The following is an 11,744-nucleotide window of genomic DNA, read 5'->3' as shown; positions in this document are numbered from 1 at the left end:
GGAAAGGACATGATTAGAGGAACAGTGAAATATGCTGCGGTTATTTTTATTTAGCGAACAAAGGTTTTGACCTTTGGTTTAAAACGTTCTTTTTCATTTTTAAATATACAAAGGTTTGACTTTTAAGAGTATTTCAACCAGAAAAAAATATGTTGCTAATGCTAGGAAGATGCAAGAAATGTAAAAAAAAATAAGTAAAAATGACCAACATAAATGTCTAAAATTTAAATTAAACAATGGAGAAAACACACAATAAGCATGAAATGAGAAACAGAAAAATTTAAAAAAAATGCAAATACTGTAATTGGGGTAAGTAACTTAGTATAAAGAAAAATTGAATAAATTCAAGGATTTTATCGTAAACAAAAACATTTGATGAAAAATGAGATTTTACTGTAATACAACTACCACATTGGAAAGAAAAAGGTACAAAAAAAAATGGAAAAGTATAATAAACTGATTAATGAAAACATTTTATATTAGAAAAAACTAATTGGAAAAACAATGCACTAACTGGTGTGTGTGTGTGTATACTGTATATAAATATTTTTTGGGAATACTAACACCATTTCAAAGCTTTATGAATAGTACCAATACAAAATATGCATGTGAGATGGAGCTAATCCCACGTTCCACGCTATACTCTGCGCCTTTGAATGTGTGGCTCTAAAAGGTGGGGCATAGCAAGTGACATGGGAGTCAGCCAATGAGAGCGTAGTTTGCCGGCGTCCAAGTGCCCTTGAGCATTTTGGTGAAGCCCCAATTGCTCCATCACCAGCGGAGTGTGAGAAGGCAAATTGTTTGCCTGGAAATCCATTCCTTTTTGTGCCGAAGAGTAGCACAAGCGTTTGTATTTTCCAACAGTAGTGCAAATGTAGCATCTATGCTAGCACTTTGCAAACGGAAGGCCAAGAATCGGCGGGCTGGACGGCGTTCCGGTTGACGTTACCGGCGAGGTCACAGCGAGTAGAGCTTGAGCTGCTCCTCCATGTCGCCCTCGGTCACCTCACCCAGAACCTCTGCGTTCTCCCTCAGCAGCAAGAAGATAGCTGCCAGCTGCTCCTGCTGCACCCTGGGAGGACATGATGGGTGGACGGACGGACGGACAGACGGACAGATGGATGGCAGGTGAATGGACACAATGTTTCGTTAACCAATGAGGGATCACGAATCCTGAAAATGACCATCAAAACATCTCGGGGATGCTAACATGAACGCTTTGTGATTGTTTGGTTCTGAAAGGTCAATTAGTTAAAGAGGAAGAAAAAAATGAATTTAATTCCCCCTGCCACTTAGGGCGCCATCTAGATAAAAGAAAATTATTACAAGTGTTTCACCAAGCTTTGTTTGCCCAGTCTATACAGCCCTATCAGTTTTAATGTGTTCTGATTAATATGGTGATTGTGGAATATGAATTAAGCAGCAGAATCAGCCATTTTTAACCATCTCACTCACGCTCAAATGGAAATGACGTCATCTGTTGCTAGGGTAACAAGTACATCAGCACACCTGTTTTCAAAGTTTGCTTGTGGACCTTTTTGCAAGCTGAGCAGTGATTTGCCATTTTGAGTTGACAAAACGGATAAAAAAGGCGCATTTTGCTGCAAACGCAATATACTTTTGGGTGCCGTTGACGTGAAAATGCGTCAATGGAAACGCAACCAAGGAAGGCCAACAATTGTCAACGCCTTTTTTTTTTTTTTTTTATGGGAATGGACAGAGAGAAGGTTTGGGCTGCCCGGGAAATTTTCAGAACGCAAAAAATAAATAAAAACTGCTGGCGTTTCACGAGATGATAAAGTAAAAACACAACCATGTTGTAAAGAACATTATTCACGTGGATTCCCCTCTCAAATGTTTTTTTTTAAGCTTCACACGGAAACTTGGATCGATAAAGGACAGAGCACTTTAACCTTTTACTTGTTTGCATAAAGTAATTTTATTTTCCCCTTTCCCCCCTATATAATCCATTTTCATCACTTTTCGTCCACTCGTCTTCCATTTGGTTCTCGTAGTCACAGTTTAGCTGAAACGAAACAACAAAGAATCAACTTTTTTTTTCTCGGCGAATATTTCTTGTTTCCATGCATTTGGGGGGGGGGGGGGGGGGTGTCACGGTTCCCTTGTCCAAGTTCACCCTAAAGCCACCCTAATGAGGGCAAAACTAATTGGATATTTTTTCCTCAACTCACTGCCTGCATATTAAAAAAAAATAAATCTGACGTCTATAGCCGTCGATGGCAGTGAAGTTCAAAAGGCTCTTCGACGTCTATAGCCGTCAACGGCAGTAAAATAGCTAAAATGAAAAAGCTATACCTGCACATGCTTACCAGTGATCACCTTTTAACTCATTCACCGCCAGAGCAGTAAAATCCCTCTTTGACGTCTACATAAGTCAGTGGCAGTGAATGAGTTCAAATGGATCTACGTCTGTAGCCGTTAACGGTACCGAACGAGGTGCAAACCTTAGTAAAGCTAGCATCACACTGAAGAAAAAAAAAAGGAAGAAAAAAAAAACGCTGGAAGGTTTGACTTTGATGACCTCATTCTCACTAGCTGACCTTTGCTCCTCCTCCATCTCCTCTTTGGTCATCAGCGTTTCAAACTTGTTTGCTTTTTTTCCTGGCGTGAACGTCACTTTGTCCTCCTCCTCCTCCGCCCCCGCGGCGGCGCCAGCTTCGCCTGAAAAACAAGCGGCACATTTTCCCGGTAAGCCCTTCCATTTCCAGATGAGCGGTGACATCACGGGCGAGCAGATTAATCTCTTAATTGAATTACAGATGACTTTGGCCCGACAGGCTAAGATGCGTCGGACTGCGCTTCGCATCAAGTGGCAGATGGTGGCCCCGCCCATAAACAGCGCAACTTCCTGGATGCCCTAATTGGTTGATTCCTGCCCCGATTGGAGCAAGGAATACAAAATGGCCATCTCAAAGCTAGAGTTTTCAAGCTAAAATCACCGACCAGCGGAATGCTAACTGTGGACAGGTCGCAAAAGCCAGCTATGAACTAGCAAAAAAACAATAATAATAATGTGCACACACACTCTTAGCAGCTACTCGGCAACGTTAGGCGCTAAGCTAGCTTGCTCAGTAACAGTAACAAACGGCGCCAGGTGGATGGTGAAAAATAAACTATCCAGCTAACAATTCGCGCTTTCACCAAAGGCTAATGAGGAGTTGCTAAGCATGCTAATTGCTAATGTGAAATGCAGAGCCAAAAAAAGTGCTTAGGGGTACAAAAACGTTTTCACCTGGCTCCATTCTTGTTAAGGTGGGGCGTTGAATGGCAAATTTGTGTTTTATAAGTATCGATATTGGCCTAAAAATGACATTTTTTTTTTAATCCATTTAGCTTTGCTAAGTATGCTAATCATTCTCGCTTTACCTTTTCACATTTTTTTGGGGAGCTGAAAAAAGTTACCCCCATTACATTTATTAGTATTTTTTAATTAATTTATAGTATATATATAGCTTTAGGTGGTTGAGAAAAATGCAAATCAAATCCACAATATATCCGAAAAATCATAATACACATTTCACAGTCACATGATCCGATTTTTACGCGAGTGTGAGCGTTCTTACCGTTAAGCTCGCGTTCCACCTGAGGTAGCGCTTCGACTGGCATTGAGGAAGCGGGTTCGGTGGTTTGGGGCGGCTCCTGGTCGGATCTTGGGAGCGATGTTACCACAGATTCATCCGGGTGGACCGAAACGGGTACGGTCACAACTTGCAAGACCTCTGATTCTGACCGGAGATCTAATTGTTGTTCTGAAGGTGGCTCTACCTCTGGAGCGACCTGTGCTATCAATACTGGTTCAGAAACTGCTTCTGGTTTTGGTTCCGAGGATGGTTCAGCATCTGAACCTTGTTTGAGTCCAGCTTTTGCTGTAGATTCCGAGACTTGGTCCAGAACACTACTTGATTCTATGGCAGACTCTAATCGAGTGACAGTTTCTTGAACTGGTTCCGGTGCTACAAGTGTTTCAGGTACAGGTTCAGGTTCAGGTGGAGTAAGTGTTTCAGGAAGGTGTCTTGGTGTTTCAGACACAGGTTCTGGCTGAGTGACACTTTCCGGAGCCGGTTCCGGTGGTGAAAGTGATTCACCAGCAGGCTCTAGCTGAGAGGCTGTTTCCGGTCCTGACAGAACCGGAACCGGTTCGGGTTCAGTGACACCTTCTGGCTGAGGGGCAGTTTCTGGACCTAAATTCGATGCTAAGACTGGCTCGGCTTCAGAAGCGTTTTCTTCACCGGATTCGTCGATCGGGTCAGGCAAAAGTTTCGTCGATGGTTCGGAAACACGGTCTGGTACCGACAAGGCTTCCGGACCACGCTCTGAACCACAAGCCGGTTCATGAAGGGTCTCTGTTGCAGAGGTTGCGTCTGTACAAGAATGGGGCTCTTGGACAGGTTCTGGTTCATTTTCTGAATCCGCATTTGGTTCCGGGGCAGTCTAAAAAACAAAAATCAAAGGTTTGTCTCAGTCACGAATTTTTGATCGGAAGAACGTTGTTACAGGAGTCTAAGGTTCTGCCCCCACCCCCACGCTGTCACTTGCAGATCAAGACACGGTTGACAAGCTGCCACCGCCTGCTGCTGACACCGTGACACACGACACACGTCTTCAACATACGCTGGTCCTTTTTACTAGGAACACTGCAAGCTTTCAGGAACTTGAAGCCCATCTCCTTGGTATCCATTTTATTTGTTTTGACCTGACTTTTTAACTAGTGATTTTTTTTTACTTATAATTACGTTTTAGAATTTAAATTTTCGAGTGTGTTTACATGATTGATAGCTCCAAATGTAGTTGCTGATCACTGCACAACATTGCAAAGTTGAAATGTCAAAACGAGGAGTTGTAACGTGAGACCACGCCAAAAAAAATTGCGATCAGGAAACTTTGGGTCAAGATCATAGTACCCGAACCGGTATACCGTTTTATGGGGTATTTTCACGCCAAACTTGGAACTCGTTGACGTGAAACTGAAGTACACTTGGTTGCGAATTGTCGCTAAGATCCGTGGGAGATTTACCTGCTCTCATCTCTTAAAGGCGATTAACGCGTTGAAACGGGACAACAAAGGGGACAAAGACAATGCTGATTCTCTTGAGCGGTTTTTGTTCTGTTTTTAACGAGGCGTGATTTTAAAGACAACAAATCAGTGTAATCAAATGAATTGGGAATGAGGGACAACCTGATGCAGATCCGCTAACGGAGGCAAGTCATCCGCACGGGTGTCGGCCGGAGAGGATGCGACCGAAGGGGCCTTGAAGCGGCGCAGAAGAACCGCGGCGGCCACCAGAAGTGCCAGCGCCGTGAAAACGACGACGCTCGGCTCCAACTCCATTTGTTCCAGCTCCATGATGGACGGACTGTTTGCTGGACGAGCGCGTGCACGCACGTACGCGCCACCTACGCGCGCCTTCTTTTGTAATCCCGCGTCAAGCGCTCTGAAACGTCCGCTGAGACCTACACGTCCGGTCACGTTTCAAAATAAAGCCGAGATGACTTTAGCTACGCCAGGAGTCTACAACTCCGCTGTGCCTTTGAAAAATAACGAGCGCTAAAATGTAACTTGTTTTCCAAATTTTGCATGTCAGTTGTAGCCAAAGTTTAAAAAATCCTTACATTTTAAATCGATACTAGAGTCGTCCAGACTATAGCAACGAAACAAATATTTTACTTCATAAATATATGATTCAAACCACAATGTTTCAGATTCGTCATCATTCGAAGTGGGCAAATGTTTGCGAGGATGACTTTGTGATGTCGATTTTCCTTTATGACCTGAATGACTTTTAGTTCACAGCTGCGTATTTCCAAGAGTATTTGGACCTCTTGATGTGTGAGAGTTCTTGATGTTTACATATTTTAACTGTTATTGTAAATGTTTTATTTGGCTTACTTTACAAATAGAATTCTTCACACTATGTGGTCATCCGAATATTCCGAGTAAGCAGAATTAAATTCTGTATGGCTCAAACTAAAAACAAAACAAAAACAATCAACTGCCACAAACGCCAAAAATGTTACATTTGTCAAAGTGAGAGATGTCAAGTTGGCTGTGACACGGTGAAAAGTAATTCTACAGCTGACTCAACGGTTTGCATTGGGAACATTTCTCACAAAACATGGCATTTGAGATTGTGATGAGATTGTTTTTCATAAACAATATTATCTTGACTTTAGATGTCAAAAATGTTCCGTGGATTCCATGAAGTCAAAATAGCTCTTGGATTGTTGCTGACCTTCGAGTTTAGCCCTCGTGTAGCTTTGCCCTCTTTTCTTATTTGACTTCCTGATCTTTGTAAACTCTTGCACACCTATTAGTTGAAACTAGTTAAGACCATGGAGTCACCCCTGCAGGCGAAGCACTCAACACCGCCATTCCAATCTTACAAAACATTTTATTGATCAACACAAGTGATGTTTGACAAAGGCACATGTGCGTCCGGGACCGAGCTGAAAGATTGCAGCTGCAGGAACGATCGTCTTTATCGTCACAGTTAAAAAAAAAAAAAGTCTGTTGTGTGGAGCGCGATGTCATCACCGCGATGAGCTCCTCTCTTTACTGAGGCAGTCGTCCAGCCCGCGGGCGTCTCCGTTAGCCGCCGAGCCGCACGTGCGTCTCTTCTTCCTGCGGTGGGACGACGCGTCGCCTTCCGAGCACGACTCGGCCTGCGTGGACAGCGGCGGTCAGCGCCAGAAGCAAGAAGCGAGCGGGGCGACGTCGGCATAACGTACGTCCGAGTCGGACGAGCTGGATGAGGACGAGGACGAGTCGCTGGAGCTGTCGGACGCGATGCCCGTCGACTCCTGCAGGTCCACTCGGTCGGCCAGCGCCGCCAGGTCGGGTCGCTCCTGCTTCAGAATCCTCAATGCCGCGCACGCAAACAAAGGTGCTCAGCATGCGCCTCGTTAACACCAAGACCCCAAATCCAAGTCCCGTGACTTAAAACAAATCTTTTGATGCTAAACTCAATCCTTACTTGCTCCACTATGCAGTCTAAAAATGTCAACGGAATTTTTTGTTTGAAATCAGAGGCCAACAAAAACTGCTCGAAAGAGGGATTGTGAATATAAATATGCTTGTTTTTTCTCAGCAAACTTTGAAGTTGAAGGCAACTTGCAAGTTTGGTATTTTAGGCAGAAGCTTGAAGTTAAATCAGCATTTCGCGGGCCACATATAACGATGTAGCAAGCCTGGCCCTGGCCCCCGGGCCTTGAGGTTGACACAAGTGCTTTGGGATGATTGATTCTTAACGAATTTGAAAGCCCTGCCTCAAACTTTGCCTCACAAAATTGAACCTAAAACAGAGCAGGTGAGAACTGGAAAATTCCAAAGCCTGATATTAACGTTTTAGCGTCACGGAAATGGCGCACTTCTTACCGGTACCACTTCCTGGAAAGCTTGGGCCGCCCCCGTACAGTTTTGTGCCAGACAATGGGGAAGTTTGTGGTGCTGGCGAAGTTCTGCGTGACGGCAATGGTCGTGTCCAGGTTGAGCACCACGTGCCACCAGCCGCCTGTTGCCGTGACAACCAAAACATCAACACGCAACTCGGTTGGACAGCACTCACAAAGGTCAAACGCTTCGAAAAGGAGACAAAACACAAATGATCTCTTGTCTGGCATCTAAGTTACTTCAAATAGGTGTCTTGTTTGACTCAGATCTACATGTTGTTCCTTGTTGAGAAATGACTAAATAGAAAACCGTCAAGTTCGGCCCATGCCTACCCGGCACAAAGACAGTCTCTCCAGGTTTCTGCAGGATCTCGAGCGGTCGGAACTCAGGAGGCCAGCCGGGCTGCTGCGTGCGGGGGTAGACCACGTTAAACCAGGTGATGGCCTCGTCCTGCTGGTTGCCTCCATCCTCGCGGGTCACTTTGATGAGGTCTCGGGGAGTGTTGGTGGGAAAAAGGCACCATCTCTTATGCCCCTGGACCAGTGCGTTCCAGGCGCTGGTGCCCAGGGGGTCGATGTGGATGCCGGTGCCGGAGCGAGCTGGGCCCATCACAAACCATCTGAGGACAAAACCAAAATCTTGGGTCGCGCCAAGGCAGAACGCATGCACAGAATCCCGAAAGGGATCCCCACCTGTAAGGCGGCCGCCGCTTCTCTCCGGCGAACTGGAAAAGGTCGTCGGTGAAGAAGACGGGCACCTCGTAATCTTGCAGCAGTTTCCGTCGTTTGGCGTGCTCGCCGTAGCTGCTGTCGAAGATGTAGAGCGGGCTGTCGTCGCGCGTGCTCTCCAGGTAGTCCACGTAGTACTTCATCTTCATCTTGACCGAGTAGCCGTCGTTGTCCTCGCCGCATTTGAACTTCTGGTTGCGGTACTTGCGTTTGAGACGCTCCAAAGTCCATTTTTGCCGCGCGGGCCATGACTCCTGACAGTTGAGCAGAACCACGGGCTTGTAGGGCCTCTCGAAGCGCTCGATGAAGTTTTCGGGGCTCAGACGAATCGCGTCCACTCGTTCTACATTATCCTGTGGCGACAAACGTGGACAGAAGCACACTTTCAAACTTTGCACATTCGCCTTAGCCTACCTACAGTGCTCTTGACGTTGACTTATTACTCGCCGGCCTACGTGATTGTTATTCCGTGAACGGAATTATATGATCTGCGAAAGTTAAGATTGAGCGAATGTCCTTGGGTTGTGATCACGATGAGAAGATTCTCCAGAAGATTCTCGAAAGGGCGAGTTAGCCGTCGTTAGCTTAGCCTAGCGTGCTAATTTCCAGTTACCTTGACAGAGCTGTGCGACACGTTGAAAGTGTCGTGATAAGCGTGCTTGATCCAATCTAGCGAATCCTTCAATTCGGGCCTGGCGCTCCGTTTGGCCTCTTTAATCCTCTTCTTGCTCTTGTGGTTCATTCCGTTCGGCGAACGTCGCTAATTTAGCAAGCTAACGAGACGCTAACAGCTGTGTGGGCTCACTCGCTTCTCAGCGGTATCGAGAGATAGCCGGCGAGCTAGTTCCCGGAAGAGACATTGAAACACAGCCAACGTAGTTCCATGTGAACTCTTACGACGTTGAAAATGTCGTTTAATGCGCCAGCATGGCGAGTAGGGAGAAGCTAGTTGCGTTAGCAGCAACAGTGAGACACAATGCTGCCGCAACTGGTTGTCGCACGGGACACGCCCCTAGGCATTTAATTGACGCTCATTGGTCAATGTCACGTGGACTTTTCCGCCCAATACGCTGATGTGATTGGTCGAGGTCACCGGAAAAGCTTCTCCGGCAATGAGACTTTTCGACATTTTGACGGTGAATTGCTAGAAATTATGCGTTACGTATTCTAATAGGAAATGAGTCACACAAAATCCAAAAGTCCAAAAGTGGCTACGAAAATTTTTACCTTTGAAGAAATCAAGGGCGATGGTACGCATGAGTCGCTGTGTGTTTCCATTCCTGAGGTAAAACCGCAAGCGAGGCGACAACAAAATATTGCACAATTTATCAGTTACGGAAAATTCTTTCGACGGCATTAAAACGGGTTTGCGTTTTTTTTCAGTTAGGAGTGTCCCATTTTATGCGTGGTCTTCGAACGCACCTCATGCATAGCCAAAACAAACCCGAATCAAAAGGTTTCTCGCGATATTGCTCCGTTGTCTGAATTCATGCTTAATTCTTTATCGTGTGTGACGTCACCCCAAAACAGATGAATAAAAAAACCCAAAAGCAAAGTTGTGTGATCTGGAGTAAGAAGAGAGTCTTTCTTTTCTTTTCTTTTTCTGAGCGATCTTATAGTTTTAACAATAATTACAATACAATGACTATTGACATTGCATAACATCTTTATTCACAAATGTAGTGATGGCTCAAGAATTTTGTTGAAAAATGTTCATGAGTGATGATTATTTTGGCTTGCTTGTTAAAGACAAACTGTTATGGGGACAGGTCCTCGACCCGCAATACGGCATGTACGTGTGGCCTTGTGCAGTGGTTTTGGCTCAGTACATCTGGAGCAGACGAGCTGACATGAAGGATAAGACTGTGCTGGAGGTGAGTCTGGTAGACCCTTACAACGGTGACGCCGATGGTAACGATAACGTTTCTTCCACAGCTGAGTGCCGGCGTGAGTCTTCCAGGTGTGCTGGCGTCCCTCTGCGGCGCAAAGGTCATTTTGTCTGACGATGCTGATTCACCGGACTGCATGCAGAACTGCAAACGCAGCTGCGAGGCCAACGGTCTGCATGATGTGATAACGGTGCCACTCACCTGGGGGGAAATCTCCCCTCATCTGCTACAGCTTCCGCCCCTCCGCCTCATCTTGGCGTCTGACGTTTTCTATGAGCCGTTTGGTAACCGCGTCGCTTGAACCAAAAATTCTGAAGTGGAAAAATGATACTACTCCTTTCAATTGATCGCAGATTTTGAAGACATCCTGGTCACTGTGGCTTTTCTTCTACGAAAGAACCCCGATGCTGAATTTTGGGTGACATACCAAGAACGAAAGTGCGTCATTTTTTCTTCCTTAATGATTTCACCCACATTCCTTACGCATCATGGGTTATTGTTTTATCAGTGCGGCATCTCAGTGGTTATCAACCAAATCTGCGATTCTCACACGGGGTACATGAAGGCACAGGGAGTACATGAGATCATAACAAGTTTTAAAATCTAATTTAGTGCTTTTTGATGTCCTGACGGGTGCATTACATTTCTCTTTACAAATTAAGAGAAAAGTAATTGGAACACAAAGTCTCTGATGACTGTGTATTTTTATTTTAATCTAAAATGCTTTGCACCGATTAAAAGGTATTTGGAAAAAAAAAATCCTCATTCAAAAAGGTTGAGAGGCACTGTCCTAAATAGTGTCATCACAGCTGTGTTCAGAATCCTTTAGTCATTCTCTATAGCTACACTGGGAAACACAAGTTGTAACGGGGGACGTGCAAAGCACAAAATCACTTGCTTTAGCAGAAATGTGTTTGCATGTCTTGTAGTGCCGACTGGAGCATCGAGGCACTTTTGCACAGATGGAAGCTGGCCTGCGTGGACGTTGATCTGGACACATTTGACGCCAACAAATCCGAACTGGCGGGATCCAATCTTCCCGGCAACCACACCATTCAGATGATGATTATTACGAACAAGAAGGACAAGGACACATGAGTTTTTTTCTTACTTGTGTGCCCTAAGTAACAATGAGAGCAACTGGAAGGACACAAAGATCAAGCGGGTGCGCTGTTGGGTTTTATCCATGGAGCTTTGTTGGACATGATGGAGACAACGAATGAGCTGACATGTCCATCCAATTTAAAATGCTCATGAAAACCGTTGATTGCGTATTGGTTAAGTAAAGCTTACAAAGCTTTTTTTTTTCTTTTTTTTTTGCACAATTAAAAAAAAATGGAATATAGGGCGAATTTAATTAAATACAAGATTTTGTAAGCAAAGTAAAGAATGGGAATACAAGGTTTTGTAAGCAAAGTTAAGTATAGGAGAATCCAGTCTACCGATGTGAAAGAATAGAGTGTTTTTTATTATATATTTCTTCGCTTTGTGTTTCACTAAGACTGTTTCAGCATGTTGTGATGCCGAATAAAGTTTTGTTTTAAGTGTAGGTTGAATGCTGAGAGCGTGACTTAAATGTTGATTTTAAACTTGGACTTGTGACAGACACTAGAAACAAGACAGATGTCTACATGTCGTATTTTCCTACCGTGAGTAAATGAATGAAAAAACGGAAACGGCAGTAGCAATTACAGTTCTTGTTTATGCTGTGTTCATGAT

The 11,744-nt window shown here is 44.7% G+C and overlaps 3 protein-coding genes across 5 annotated transcripts; 1 reads left to right on the top strand and 2 right to left on the bottom strand.

Annotated features, from left to right (window-relative positions):
- Positions 1-30: 30 nt before the first annotated feature.
- Positions 31-5,491, bottom strand: LOC148411012 (uncharacterized). Of its 2 annotated transcripts, none has more exons than XM_088436958.1 (4): positions 5,198-5,491; positions 3,585-4,452; positions 2,562-2,682; positions 31-1,072 (listed from the first exon to the last, which is right to left on the bottom strand). In XM_088436958.1, exons 1-4 carry the CDS (start codon positions 5,363-5,365, stop codon positions 958-960), a joined length of 1,272 nt encoding a protein of 423 aa, XP_088293084.1. In that variant the 5' UTR covers positions 5,366-5,491; the 3' UTR covers positions 31-957. The 2 variants fall into 2 exon arrangements, with proteins under 2 accessions (XP_088293084.1, XP_088293085.1); XM_088436959.1 differs by lacking the exon at positions 31-1,072 and adding an exon at positions 1,087-2,026 and having other exon boundaries at positions 5,198-5,488.
- An 899-nt stretch (positions 5,492-6,390) lies between these two features.
- jmjd6 (jumonji domain containing 6, arginine demethylase and lysine hydroxylase) lies at positions 6,391-9,147 on the bottom strand. The gene is made up of 6 exons (XM_088436960.1): positions 8,750-9,147; positions 8,101-8,489; positions 7,741-8,027; positions 7,394-7,529; positions 6,748-6,877; positions 6,391-6,681 (listed from the first exon to the last, which is right to left on the bottom strand). Exons 1-6 carry the CDS (start codon positions 8,876-8,878, stop codon positions 6,550-6,552), a joined length of 1,203 nt encoding a protein of 400 aa, XP_088293086.1. The 5' UTR covers positions 8,879-9,147; the 3' UTR covers positions 6,391-6,549.
- On the top strand, positions 9,135-11,574 carry mettl23 (methyltransferase 23, arginine). Of its 2 annotated transcripts, none has more exons than XM_088436962.1 (5): positions 9,135-9,272; positions 9,906-10,010; positions 10,072-10,309; positions 10,379-10,463; positions 10,955-11,574. In XM_088436962.1, exons 1-5 carry the CDS (start codon positions 9,249-9,251, stop codon positions 11,121-11,123), a joined length of 621 nt encoding a protein of 206 aa, XP_088293088.1. In that variant the 5' UTR covers positions 9,135-9,248; the 3' UTR covers positions 11,124-11,574. The 2 variants fall into 2 exon arrangements, with proteins under 2 accessions (XP_088293088.1, XP_088293087.1); XM_088436961.1 differs by having other exon boundaries at positions 9,237-9,421.
- The last annotated feature ends 170 nt before the right edge of the window (positions 11,575-11,744 follow it).

This window comes from Hippichthys cyanospilos, chromosome 16, assembly GCF_059441005.1.
Source record: "Hippichthys cyanospilos isolate Australia breed blue-spotted pipefish chromosome 16, RoL_Hcya_1.0, whole genome shotgun sequence".
In the NCBI taxonomy this organism is placed as follows: Eukaryota; Metazoa; Chordata; class Actinopteri; order Syngnathiformes; family Syngnathidae; genus Hippichthys; species Hippichthys cyanospilos.
The sequence above is the reverse complement of the archived record's forward strand: the minus strand, read 5'-3'. Positions and strand labels throughout refer to the sequence as shown.